At 43.6% G+C, this 15215-nt stretch overlaps 1 protein-coding gene across 16 annotated transcripts in view; it reads right to left on the bottom strand.

Moving 5' to 3' along the window:
- Positions 1–15215, bottom strand: part of LOC110502777 (RNA binding protein fox-1 homolog 3) — a 756098-nt gene that overhangs the window by 359665 nt on the left and 381218 nt on the right. For all 16 annotated transcript variants that reach the window (XR_016491078.1, XM_036960469.2, XM_090217296.1 and 13 more), the window contains one exon: positions 11687–11747. Coding sequence is in view for 15 of the 16 variants with exons in the window: in XM_036960469.2 (XP_036816364.1) it covers positions 11687–11708 (22 nt within the window). In the remaining variant the exon portion in view is untranslated. The remainder of the gene's footprint in view (positions 1–11686; positions 11748–15215) is intronic.

Raw genomic sequence — 15215 nt, forward strand, 5'->3', positions numbered from 1 at the left:
TGCCTGCCTTTCAGAGTGATTTGTACTCAGTTTACAATGCACAATGAAGCTACTTATTGGAGAAAAAAACTCCCAATAAATTCCCAACACTTCCAGAGGTTTCTCAACTCAAAGGGTTTCAACACTAAATTACATTCTAATACATACATCTAGTAAATCCCAGGGTTTGATTAGGCCAGTGGCACGCCTTGGAGACACACAAATATAAACACACACACACCTCAATGACGGAAGACATGTCCAGGAAACACCATTACTCATCCAAAGGGAACCTTTTTTTTATTAAAGCTAAATTACACACATACACACACACACACACACATACACAACCGAACAGCGATTATATTACTGACACACACACACATACATGCACACACAAGCACTTTTCAATCATAGTGAAACCTGTTGTTCTCCTGTTGCTTACTGACATCACCACAGGGACACAGAAACCTCTGTATTATCACAATCTAATTGACTCCGCCGCATTCTGGATTCCCCATATAGCAGAGAGCAGAGTCATTACACACACACACACACACACACACACACACACACACACACACACACACACACACACACACACTCAGCAGAACACAGCCTCTTCCAGCTACATTAGGGCTAAGTGCATTTGACACAGAAGGAGATGAACATGTTGTCATTTATTTGTATGTGTGTGTGTGTGTGTGTGTGTGTGTGAGAGAGAGCTTGAGTGTGTGTCTGTTAATGTCCCACAGTTTTCCCCTTTCCCCTAAGATGAGAGACAATAGATAATAACACAGATATATTGGACTGGCTACAACGTTTGGGGAATGAGTCAACTTTCTATTTTCACACACACAGTCACACATGCTAGTATAGTTTCTGGTGACGTTTGGGGAACCTGAGTCTATTCCACCAACAGATCTCATATATATGTCAACATGTACAGTATGCACGCAAGAAAACTTCCATCAACACACACGCACAACACACACTCATGCAAGAGGGGCAAGGAGAGAGAGAGAAAAGCTGACTTAAACATTTTTCTCAATTTCACAAAAGCAGCCGTGCCGGTGTCAACATGATGAATGAGAAAATAAGGATAGCGAGGGGAGAGAGAGAGCTTCTTCTTTTTTACAAAAGCACACACACACACACACATGCATACGCACACACGCACATGCACACACTCAAACATAATTTCAAGTTCAGATGATTTCAACTTATTTTGGGTGGTAGACCTCATTAGAATAATACCCAACATGTTAATATACTGATTTTGCTAGGTTAAAGTTCATATAAGGAAATCTGTCAATTTAAATGAATAAATTAGGCCCTAAACTATGAAGTTCATATGACTGGACAGGTGTGCGTGCAGAGGTGCAGCTATGGGTGGCCTGAGAGGGCATAGGCCCATCCATTTGGGAGTCAGGCTGACCTGTTGGTTGGTTGACACAACTAAGTGCACTGCCAGTTTTGAAAATGGTGAAACATCGGAGACATGAGCAAGAGACAGATAGGAACATAATGTTCCCTACTGTGATCTCTATTATATAATTTCAAAGACTTAGTCAGTTCTGAAATGTGTTATTTTCAAAGTAGTCATTGCGAGTGTACAGGAAGTAAGGCATCCAGGTTAAAGAAAACTACAAGTTTAGATTTTCTGATGATCAAAAACTCTCCACTAATTTGTCAAAACAACTTGAATAGCTTTGTTAGGACAATTAAGTAAAAACACATTGATTTTACTAAAAGTATGCAGTTCACTCAAGTTATTACATCCAAATTTGTCAGTTCCACTGACTTTACGAGATTAAGTTCAAATGAACTTAATACAAAATCAGGATTGTACTTCATATTACATTTTAAGGCAGCCAGGTTACAGACTTTTTTTTAAAGGTTCTGAACATTCATTCTGAAAAGTACTTTTATCTCATGGCTAACATGCCAGAAAGTTTGAAAAGACTAGTTGAGTGGGCGGGGAGCATATATTCATGAGCTTGCCTTGACTGACAGCTCTTTGAAACGCCTATGTCAAGCAACTTGGATGCAGTGAGCGGTGTAAGCAGTAAAATCATCTCAAGCAGATTTGGTGAAACACAAAGCAACTCAGACATCAAAATTGCATCAATTATACACTGCTCAAAAAAATAAAGGGAACACTAAAATAACACATCCTAGATCTGAATGAATGAAATATTCTTATTAAATACTTTTTTCTTTACATAGTTGAATGTGCTGACAACAAAATCACGCAAAAATTATCAATGGAAATCAAATTTATCAACCCATGGAGGTCTGGATTTGGAGTCACACTCAAAATTAAAGTGGAAAACCACACTACAGGCTGATCCAACTTTGATGTAATGTCCTTAAAACAAGTCAAAATGAGGCTCAGTAGTGTGTGTGGCCTCCACGTGCCTGTATGACCTCCCTACAATGCCTGAGCATGCTCCTGATGAGGTGGCGGATGGTCTCCTGAGGGATCTCCTCCCAGACCTGGACTAAAGCATCCGCCAACTCCTGGACAGTCTGTGGTGCAAGACGGTTGATGGAGCGAGACATGATGTCCCAGATGTGCTCAATTGGATTCAGGTCTGGGGAACGGATGGTCCATAGCATCAATGCCTTCCTCTTGCAGGAACTGCTGACACACTCCAGCCACATGAGGTCTAGCCTTGTCTTGCATTAGGAGGAACCCAGGGCCAACCGCACCAGCATATGGTCTCACAAGTGGTCTGAGGATCTCATATCGGTACCTAATGGCAGTCAGGCTACCTCTGGCGAGCACATGGAGGGCTGTGCGTCCCCCCAAAGAAATTCCACCCCACCCCACACCATGACTGACCCACCGCCAAACCGGTCATGCTGGAGGATGTTGCAAGCAGCAGAACGTTCTCCACGGCGTCTCCAGACTCTGTCATGTGATCAGTGTGAACCTGCTTTCATCTGTGAAGAGCACAGGGCGCAAATGGCGAATTTGCCAATCTTGGTGTTCTCTGGCAAATGCCAAACGTCCTGCACGGTGTTGGGCTGTAAGCACAACCACCACCTGTGGACGTCGGGCCCTCATACCACGCTCATGTTGTCTGTTTCTGACCGTTTGAGCAGACATTTGCACATTTGTGGCCTGCTGGAGGTCATTTTGCAGGGCTCTGGCAGTGCTCCTCCTTGTTCAAAGGCGGAGGTAGCGGTCCTGCTGCTGGGTTGTGGCCCTCCTACGGCCTCCTCCACGTCTCCTGATGTACTGGCCTGTCTCCTGGTAGCGCCTCCATGCTCTGGACACTACGCTGACAGACACAGCAAACCTTCTTGCCACAGCTCGTATTGATGTGCCATCCTGGATGAGCTGCACTACCTGAGCCACTTGTGTGGGTTGTAGACTCCGTCTCATGCTACCACTAGAGTGAAAGCACCGCCAGCATTCAAAAGTGACCAAAACATCAGCCAGGAAGCATAGGAACTGAGAAGTGGTCTGTGGTACCACCTGCAGAACCACTCCTTTATTGGGGGTGTCTTGCTAATTGCCTATAATTTCCACCTGTTGTCTATTCCATTTGCACAACAGCATGTGACATTTATTGTCAATCAGTGTTGTTTCCTAAGTGGACAGTTTGATTTCACAGAAGTGTGATTGACTTGGAGTTACATTGTGTTGTTTAAGTGTTCCCTTTATTTTTTTGAGCAGTGTATATATGTATATATATATATATATATTTATACATCTCCTGTTTGTCATGTCTCTTATGATGCGACTCACACCAGCAGTGACGGATGTGTTGACATGACAACTGTGTCAGAGTTTTGAGCAACCCTCCCCTTTTGTTCCATGCTGGCTGAAGACCTAGTTAGCCAGTAACTATCTCACGCCAGACACGCCAGACACAGATGAAAGGGGAAATATATCTTTGCCATAGAATAAGGGTACTTGAAATATATTTGCTATATAAACCATGCCCCTCTGGAAATACGACTTACCCTTAATAATGATTCCAAGTGTTTGACTTTGGCGAGCAGACCAGTAACTTTATGATCAAACGTTATCAATGTAGAAGCAACAGTAGTTTTTCATACTTTGATCTGGTTTCCTTCAAATATCATCCAATGTCATGAAAAACATGATTGACTGTTCATGACCTTTAAGTCTCAACAAATATATCTATATTTTTTTACAGTGCATATGCATCCACACATACACACGCACCCACACATTTTTATTACTTAATTTATGCGTCGGTCATTAAACAGGTGAGAGCAGATTTTAACAAGCAGTTTCAGCATTTTACTGTATTTGATTGAAAATATGCACGATCACAAAAGACTTGTGTGTGTGTGTGTGTGTGTGTGTGAGTTTGTGTGCGTGAGCGAGTGAGAGCGAGAGAGGAAGAGGATGAGAGGAAAGATAAATGTTTGGTACCACCTGCTGGTCACACTATGGGAGACCAGAGAATGAGACCAGGCTGCGATCTAAAAGCCACATTATTCCCGTTAAAGTGCACTACTTTTGAACAGGTCCCATAGGGTCTTAAAAAATATATTTACTTTCTAAATGCAGAAATCATCACCATATGATACATTTTGCATCATATAACACAAAACACTGCATCATATGATGCAAAATGTATCATACAGTGATGATTTCTGTATTTTGAAAGTTCGATATCATGAAAACTTGATTGCTGACAAGCAAGACCTTTTGGGACTATGTCAACAATGGAATAATGAAACAAACAGTAAAATATAGTTTTTGGGGTGGAGTTTTCCTTTATTGCCTACACTTAACCTTAAACTTTTTTTTATTTTTATTTCACCTTTATTTAACCACGTAGGCTAGTTGAGAACACGTTCTCATTTGCAACTGCGACCTGGCCAAGATAAAGCATAGCAGTGTGAACAGACAACACAGAGTTACACATAGAGTAAACAATTAACAAGCCAATAACATAGTAGAAAAAAAGTAGAGTCTATATACATTGTGTGCAAAAGGCATGAGGAGGTAGGCGAATAAACACTCCTACATTTGACTGTATGCAACAACTTCGAAATTTGAGGTTTGAGAAACATGGATGAAACATGGAGAAACATGGATGAATGTCTAATTCTAATGTGAGACTGTCATCACTAGTTGGTGTACCCCCAGCTGGGCTGGGCTGGGCAGGTCTGTGTGTGTGTGTGTGTGTGTGTGTGTGTGTGTGTGTGTGTGTGTGTGTGTGTGTGTGTGTGTGTGTGTGTGTGTGTGTGTGTGTGTGTGTGTGTGTGTGTGTGTGTGTGTGTGTGCGTGCGCGCGCGCGTGTGTGTGTGCTTGCATATGCATGTGTGTGCTAACCCCAATATCCGATATATTATGTCTTTACTTGTGGTTTCACTCATTAATGATTGTACTGACCCCTATGCACTCAACTCAAGCATTAGTGTTGTAGATACGGCACACTGATGTGTTATGTAAGGGAATTGGCTAGCACTATACACTCATCTTAGATTAAAGTGTTTGCTACACAAAGGGATCAAAAGATGGACAACATGTATAGTAACCTACCAGCTCTCACAGTCTCATGTCAGTACTAGATGTTCATCCATGTTCCTCAAACATCAAATTTCAAAGTTGTTCCAAACGTCAAACTTTGAAGTGTTGAAGGTTACGTTTAGGCATTAACTCCAAATTTTTAAGGTTAAAGTTAAGGTTTGGGATAAGCTTAAAATAACAAGATCAAAACAACTTTCTATCACTGGATTTAAAACTTGGAATAAGAGGCAGATACTTACGCCCTTCCACAACGCCCAAGCAAAACCAAAACCTACTTGATGGTAACAGCTCTCACCAGTTTCCACATAATCTCCAGACGTCCTCAGACATGGATGGACGTCGAATACTGACTTGTATCATGAGTGACCTGGCTGAAAGTAACACCATTACAGCATTGATGAATGTGTTGCTTAATAAAACACATATCCTGTTAGTTTTAAAAGGACCATCAACTAACACTATCTATCGCTGCATCCAATCAAGATGTCTTCTCCGAAATGAATATTGAGTGTTGATTGGTCCCCAGATGTACAAACTAATACAAACTGCCCCAGTTACGCTGATTGCTCATTTCCGACTGGTCCAGCTCTCATGACTGTTGTTTTGTTAATGTTCCTAAGGCCCTAACAAGTTTATTTTCAGCATATTAATAATTCACAGCTAGTCTTAATGATAATAGCTACCACAGCCATACAGAGCCGGTTGTTAAGAATGCTGCATTATTAACACTGATAAACAGTGGTAGAATAATGGTGGAATGGGGAGGAAGGACAGTGGATTATACAATCGCCATCACACTGCACACTGCCCTATCCCATCTGGACAAGAGGAATACCTATGTAAGAATGCTGTTCATTGACTATTGCTCAGCATCCAACACCATAGTACTCTCCAAACTCATCATTAAGCTTGAGGCCCTGGGTCTCAACCACACCCTCTGCGATTGGGTCCTTGACTTTCTGACAGGCCGCCCTTGGGTGGTGAAGGTAGGAAACAACATCTCCACTTCGCTGATCCTCAACACTGGCACACCACAAGGGTGCGTGCTCAGCCCCCTCCTGTACTCCCTGTTTACCCATGATGGCGTGGCCATGCCTCCAACTCAATCATCAAGTTTGCAGACGACACAACAGTAGCAGGCTTGCTCACCAACAACGATGAGACAGCCTATAGGGAGGAGGTGAGGGCACTCGGAGTGTGGTGTCAGGAAAACAACCTCTCACTCAATTTCAACAAAACAAAGGAGATGATAATGGACTTCAGGAAACAGCAGAGGGTGCACCCCCCTATCCACATCGATGGGACAGCAGTGGAGAAGGTGGAAAGTTTCAAGTTCCTCGGCATACACATCACTGACAAACTGAGATGGTCCACCCACGCAGACAGTGCGGTGAAGAAGGCGCAACAGCGTCTCTTCAACCTCAGGAAGCTGAATAAATTTGGCTTGTCACCTAAAACCCTCACAAACTTCTACAGATGCACAATTGAGGGCATCCTGTCGGGCTGTATCACCACCTGGTACAGCAACTGCTCCACCCACAACCGCAGGGCTCTCCAGAGGGTGGTGCGGTCTGCACAACGCATCACCGGGGACAAACTACTTGCCCTTCAGGACACCTACAGCACCCGATGTCAAAGGAAGGCCAAAAAGATCATCAAGGACAACAACCACCCGAGCCACTGCCTGTTCACCCTGCTAGCATCCAAAAGGCGAGGTCAGTAGAGGTGCATCAAAGCTGTGACCGAGAGACTGAAAAATAACTTATATCTCAAGGCCATCAGACTGTTAAACAGCCATCACTAACACAGAGAGGCTGCTGCCTACATACAGACTTGAAATCATTGGCCAATGGATCAATGGACCACTAGTCACTTTATTAATGCCACTTTAATAATGATGTTTAAATATCTTGCATTACTCATCCCATGTATATACTGTATTTTATACCATCTATTGCATCTCGTCTATGCTGGTTGCTCATGGCCCATCCACATATTTATATGTTCATATTCTTTTTCCATCCCTTTACTTAGATTTGTGTATTAGATAGATGTTGTGGAATTATGAGATTAATTGTTAGATATTGCTACATTGTCAGAAATAGAAGCCCAAGCATTTTGCTACACTCACAATAACCTCTGCTAACCATGTGTATGTGACCAATAAAATGTCACTTGATTTGATTTGACACTGTGTTTTGGTAAGGTGATGTCCAGTGCATCTAATTAGCATTTAACACTCACACGAATCCCAGAACAATTACAGAGAAAAGGCTGGAGAGAGAGAGAGGGAAATGGAGGAGAGTGTGATGAGCATGAAAGAGGGATGAAGTGTGAAAGAGTAGTGGGGATGCTTTTAGCCTCTCCGGCAGAGGAGTAATGACCTATTACAGAGCCAATTGTAGACAGTGTATTGCAGAGTTGGCATTGCACACACAAATTGGTAATATTTCCATGCCGGGGGCCTAAACACAGCATTATATTAGAAGATTCCAGCACTCTGGACCTTGAATAAGCACCACTCTACAACCATATAAATGCTTATTATAGAGCTTGATGCAATGATGTGCTTGTTGCAATTGATATACAGTATTTTGCTTGATAGTGAACTCTGTGATTCCAGGGGTTTGTATTTCTCTGATTGTCCTTCAGATTGTTCTAACAATTGACAAGCCTACATAATGCATTCCATATGGCACCATATTCCCTATATAGTGCACTACAAACTAAGGTTAGGGTTAGGTTTAGGTATTAACTCCGAAATCTTAAGGTTAGGCATTAACGCTGAATGGTTAAGATTCGGGATACCCTTAAAACAAAAATTGACTTCCTGTTGCTGGATTTGAACTTGCAACATTTGAACTTCCAACATTTGAAGTAAGATGCAGATGCCTACCCCAATACCCCATCCCCCTAGCCAACCCAAAACCTACTTGAAGGTAACAGTGCTCACTGTTGTCCCTAGTGGCCGGTTTCCACATTATCTCCTGACGTCCTCAAGCATGGATGGACGTGGAATACTGACTTGTACCACGGGTGACCTGGCTGGGCACACACACTTTGCATGCCATCCCTTCATCAAGGCCATTGCAATACGAGCAGCACATGCTATTCTGCTTAGACAACCCACGTATCCTCTGTTTGTCGCTCTCTCCGTGCTTCAAAGAACTCCCAACTCTTTCCAACAAGCTCCACTTTGAAAAACACAACTTTGTAATTAGAGTGGTGTCAGTGCGATTGTGATGTTGGCCGTTGATTTGGCCTGGGGGGGCCGTTGAATAGCACTGATACTGCCTCAATCAGGAACTGGCTTAATTGGAATTAGAGAGAGAGGGGAGCAGTTGAGGAGATCTGTGATGTAGGAGAAGGGGGGAGAAATCTGCAGATAGTGTGGTGTGTGTGTGTGTGGGGGGGGGGGGGGGGGGTGCGTGTGTGTGTGTGTGTGGGGGGGGGGGGTGCGTGTGTGTGTGTGTGTGTGTGATGGGGTAGAATGGAGTCAAATCACTGCAACAGGAACAAACCACGTCACCGTGTCACTGGCATCAATCAATAAAGACTTGGAGGAATGAGCATGGCTGATAGGAGAGGGGGTCTGAAATGTCTCTTGAATATATAGTATGTTCAGATTTAATCAGATAATCTTAGACACCAAAATACCCCACAGCTGGAAAAATTAAATTAAATAACCATCCTACTTTCTTTATAGATACCATTGTATTTTTTTATTAAAGATTTACAAGAAGGACCTACCTAACTATATAATGTAGATGTGGCAGCCTATGAGAATATTGGAAGCATGGCTTATTGGAGGCATGCGTTTAAGATAGCTTTTTTTGGGCACCCGTTAGAGTAAATGTCATTCCAGTTCATCATATTAAGTTTGTACACTAGAACCGTGCCGTTTCTTCCAATGTTTATGCATATTACGTATTCAAATATAATATTAATAACATTGCTTTATTTAACTAGGCAAGTCAGTAAAGAACATATTCTTATTTACAATGACGGCCTAGGAACAGGTTAACTGCCTTGTTCAGGGACAGAACAACAGATTTTTACCTTGTCAGCTCAGGGATTCAATCCAGCAACCTTTCGGTTACTGACCCAACGCTCTAACCACTAGACTACCTGCCACCCCAATATATATAGTAATAAAGTGTTAACTATTCCAACTTTGGGATTTGCTTAGATATTAGTTTATTAGTCACATGCACAGTGTCACAGGTGTAATTTCAGGGTACAGTGAAATTCTTAAGCTCCCAGCTCCAGGGTTCCTCAAGTCACCACTAATTCAAGAGTGCACTGAAGGGAAACAACACCGTGTAGGAACTTCCACCGGTATAAATGGGTTGTGATTGATCTGTTGTCGCGGCGATTAGATTGCCATTGACAGGGGACTAGAAGGGGCCCCTGGGGGACTGACAGGTCGCTCCTGAGGAACAATCACCTGCACTTTTATTCAACTGCATGCAATTGGAAACACAATGACACACACACACACACACACACACACACACACACACACACACACACACACACACACACACACACACACACACACACACACACACACACACACACGCACAGACAATCTGTTTTCCCGTGCCAAAATGTGCCATGTGAAAGCCTATTATTATATGACAAAAGGAAAGAATGAATGAGCATCTTACAAAGACCTTACATTTCCGATGTCAGCAAAGTAAATACCAAGTCAGTGAATCAAGTGTTTCCCCACAGGCTCGTAGGGCAAAGCACTGCTAACAGGCGACAGAGAGATGTGACTAATCTCCCACTCAACGTGACCAATAGCCAAAATGTCAGTGTAAATCAAAAATAGTTCCACCATGCCCAGGATGACCCCAGGGCTCTCTACTGTACGGCTCTCTACCAACCCTCCATCTCTCTCTCCCTCATCTTCCTATCTCCCTTTCCCTCCTTTTTTCATTCTCTAGCTTCTCTCTCCCTCTCAGCTATGGCTCCTTATCAAACCATATGTCATAGTTTCACTTAGAAATTCAAAGTTTTATGGATGAACATCTATTTTTGCTGCATTCATTCTGCATGGTTACAGGGTTAATTACAGAGAAAAATAAAACTCAAAGGGTTAAGTTTAGGTATTAATTCTGAGTTAAGGTTATGGCTATGATTTGGTATTCTCATGCCTTGCTAGCACATTGTAAACTACCATGGAGCAGTGGTCAGAGCAGCTTTGACCTGAGTAGCGCACTTTGCCGCCAACCATCATAACTTTGTGCCAGTGCTGGGCAACAGGAAGGCATATATCGACGTTCTCAGGACCTTTTCAAATGTCCAAAATTGAAGTCTAGTGATCAGCCTGCCCTACCAACCCTCACCCACAGAGCCATCACAATATCTCTCCCTCCCTCTCTCCTTGTACCAACCCTCACCCTCACCCACAATCTCCTCTCCCATATCACCTTCTCTCTCTCTCTCCTCTCCTCCCCCCTCCTTCTTCTTTTCCCATGCAAACACAGAGCAGCTGCAAGCCGGCCTAAAGTATGAAGAAAATGCCAGGTGGCTATTTGTAAATAATCTGCAATTAATGTGCGTTATTAATAATAGATGACCTGGTTGTTACTGTAGAGATTTATACAGATGGTGGTGAAGGGGTCTTCTAGTCCTCTTTTTCAATTAAGCATGGTCAGAGAGATAGAGAGAGAGAGAGAGAGAGGAGAAATGAGAGAGAGGAGAAATGAGCGAGCGAGATGAGTGAGAGAGAGTGAAAGAGAGAGAGAGGGAGAGAGAGAGAGAGAGAGACAGAGAGAGAGAGAGGGAGAGGTATGTCGCTCGGCAGGCTGAATTAAAGAGGCTTTTTGTAGCATTTAATAGCCATTCATTGGCGGACTGCTGACACAGTGTGAGAGCGGCGCTCGGCTCAGCTAGCCCAGGATTTATAGCTGGCTCTAATGGGCATGCCCAGAACCAAAGGACTGCAGTCAGCACATTACCTCTCTCTGCCGCTCCCACTCAACCACACACACAGGGAGGAGCACACACACACAGGGAGGTGCAAACACACACAAGATTTCAAGTGCGGATGCAGGCACACGCGCACACACACACTTTTATTTTTATTGATCACACACCTGTGAGGACATACACTTGTGCACACACCCACACGCACACACACACACACACACACCCATACACACACACACTGACCTGCCCAGCTTGGGTTATCCATACAGCTGACAGTGGCGAGTGAAGGGACTTCTGTGCTGCCCTGAAGGAGACACAAACATTACAACAACATTAGTACAAACATCACAACAGTGCTAGTACAATAATCCCTGAAAGGCAAACCAACTTGATAAACACATGACTTTGATAGTCATCCTCATCATCATCGTTAATTCTATGTGAAGAATGATGATTGGCAAAGTTTATTTATTGTATTTAAAGAAATAGTGATATTGCCAACTACAACCTCTACACTCTTAGAAAAAAGGGTTCCAAAAGGGTTCTTTGCAGAGGGACAGGGTTCTATCAAGAACCGTTTTGATCAGAATAACCCTTTTTTGGAAGAAAATGGTTCCTTGTAAGGCAAATGGTTCTACCTGGAACCTTTAACATACTGAGAACCGTTTTTTGGAAGAAAGGGTTCTTTGAGGATTATTTGGAAGGTATGAAGGATTCTTTGGGAGGCAAGAAGGGTTCTACATAGAACCATATATAATATTTCCCAGCATGCTCTATCACAGGGAGATTTTCAGAATGGTTTATTTTACTATAATATCTGTGTTTTTGCGTTGCTTGGTTGATAAATGTTATGCTACACAAAGATAAACAACAGTTTTCTAAACAAATCCAATATGTTAGAATTGGGTTTATTGCACCCGTTACTGAGATGGTTGTTCCAGTTTAGATGAGTGAGGTAGTCTCAATTGTTCTGAATGCAAATTGTGGGAGATTAACATTTTCACTTGTTGGATATCCCAACTCTGGCTAGATTCCAACAGGAATTACATATCACTTGGCAAGCTTGCATAATGTGACTTGCAGTCCTGCTGTGTCCTGTAAACCAGGAGACTCATGACACCCCTGTGTTAGGGTATAAGTTGACCCTGTATTGTCTTAAATCATTACATTTCAAAGGCTAGGAAGGCTGGTGGAACTGTTCTAGGAAGAACTCAACAAAGATAAAAGGGTTGTTGGTAGAACCCTTCGTAGACAGTTCTAGGAAGAACTGTTAGATATTAGAATGGTTCTTGATGAAACCCTTTTTAGAGGGTTCTAGGCAGAACCCTCCATAGAGGGTTCTAGGTAGAACCATATACATGGGGTTCTTTGAAGAAACCCCTATGAGAACAAACTGAAGAACCCTGTATGGTTCTACTTGGCACCTTTTGTTCTAAGAGTGTAGTAGATTATTAAAGTGTGAAATATGACAAACTATATCCACTGCAACATCGAACCTTTATTACACACATCTGTATCCTCAAGCCACAGAGAGAGAGAGATGAGTCTACGGGGACAAAACCACAGGAGCCTGGGGGCCCAGAGAAAAGAGAGGGATGAAGAGGGAGTAGAACATGCGGAAGGAGAGAGGAGGAGAAATGACAATCTTGCAAGTTTACTTTTGGAACAGCTATGCCATACACAAACCTCCAGTGTGTAATACCATATTAGCTGTAGTGGACCCTAGGGAGTACATGCTGTCTGAGTGAGCAAACATTTCTCAGCTTGGTGCTTTATTATGATAATGAGCATAGTGTAATGGCAGCGAGTGGGGCCTATTCAGATTAAAAATGCATGGAGGCATGGAAGCTAGGGACGTTTCTACTGACAAGGAGAGGAGCGGCAAATCTGATGCATAGATATAACCCTTAAGGAGAGAGGGGGGGGGGGGGGGGGGTGAGAGATGCAGAGGGAGGGAGAGAGAGAGTAAAGGAGAGGGAAAGAGAGAGTGAGTGAGTAATTAAGTGAATGAGAGGGAGATGGAGGCAGAGGGGAGGGGAGGGTGAGAGAGAGAGAACGACAGAGAGAAGGAGAGCGGGAGAGCTAGAGATACTATAGTAAACATGCTCTCTCTCTCTCTCTGTCCTAGTATGCCTGTCAGTGTAGGCATGTTTCAAGTTGGCATTGAAGTTGGCATTTGGTCCCTAGAACCTAGATATAGACAGCACAGAGTGCATGGAGTCCACCTGTGGGAAGTTCATATTAGCCTTTATATTAGCCTGTCTTTATAATATCTCACAGTTGACAGTGCACGTCAGAGCAAAAACCAACCCATGATGATGAAGGAATTGTCTGTTGAGGCAAAGATCTGGGGAAGGGTACCAAAACATGTCTGCAGCATTGAAGGTCACCAACGACACAATGGCCTCCATAATTCTTAAATGGAAGAAGTTTTGAACCACCAAGACTCTTCCTAGAGCTGGCCACCTGGCCAAACCGAGCAATTGGGGGAGAAGGGCCTTGTTCAGGGAGGTGACCAAGAACCCGATGGTCATTCTGACAGAGCTCCAGACTTACTCTGTGGATGTCCAAACTTTGACTGGTACTGTATATATAATATAATTTAATAGAATTGATCATCATTGATTTAGATCTACTGTAGAGACAATTAATGTAGTAAAACAGATGTATACCTGATTTTGGGACCTAAGCCAAAGTCATCCCTCATCTGATCAGACACAAAATAAAGTGTTTCCTCAGCATGATGTGTGCAGGTTGGTGGAGGGTTGATGAATGGTTGATCAGGCCACTGGACAGGTAATAATAATCACAGAATGACTACATCAACAGTCACTCTAGAGATTAGTAAATGCTGCTCTAGATGTTCATGGCGAGCAAAGATGATGTCATCGCGTGAGAAATGGAAGTTGAAGCTTCACGGATTCATGAGTACAAGAGCGTGTGCACCAATGCGCGTGTGTGTGTCGTGTGTGTGTGTGTATCCCTAGTCTGTAGGTCTGGCAGGTGACTGGAAGTGAGTCCCAGTTATTAAACATACGATTAATCAAATCAAGTGTAATAACTCCAATCAAATTATAACAGCCTCCTGTGTACCATCATACCATCACAGGACTGAGAGAGGAGAGAGGGGGAGAGAGAGGAGAAGGAGGGAGAGAGAGGGAGAGAGTGAAGGATGGAGAAAGAGGGTTAGGGGGAGAGATAGGGAGTGGAAGGGAGAGAGAGGGTTAGGGGGAGAGATAGGGAGTGGAAGGGAGGGAGAGGGTTAGGGGGAGAGATAGTGAGTGGAAGGGAGAGGAGGAGGGAGAGAGAGAAGGATGGAGAGAGAGGGAGAGAGGATAAGGATGGAGAGAGAGGGGTAGGGTGAGAGGTAGGGAGTGGAGGGGAGAGGAGAAGGGAGAGAGAGGAGAAGGATGGAGAGAGAGGGTTAGGGTAAGAGGTAGGGAGTGGAAGGGAGAGAGAGGGTTATGGGGAGAGATAGAGAGTGGAAGGGAGAGGAGGAGGGAGAGAGAAGAGAAGGATGGAGAGAGAGGGAGAGAGGAGGATGGAGAGAGAGGGTTAGGGTGAGAGGTAGGGAGTGGAAGGGAGAGGAGGAGGGAGAGAGAGGAGAAGGATGGAGAGAGAGGGAGAGAGGAGAAGGATGGAGAGAGAGGGTTAGGGTGAGAGGTAGGGAGTGGAAGGGAGAGAGAGAGCTTAGGTATGAGAAGAGGCACCATGACCGCACAAAGAGGAAGATCAGAGAGCCTACTGACTCGACCAGATGTAGAAGAAATGG

The sequence above is a fragment of the Oncorhynchus mykiss genome, chromosome 23 (assembly GCF_057628025.1).
Source record: "Oncorhynchus mykiss isolate SJ-2025 chromosome 23, ASM5762802v1, whole genome shotgun sequence".
Lineage (NCBI taxonomy): Eukaryota > Metazoa > Chordata > Actinopteri > Salmoniformes > Salmonidae > Oncorhynchus > Oncorhynchus mykiss.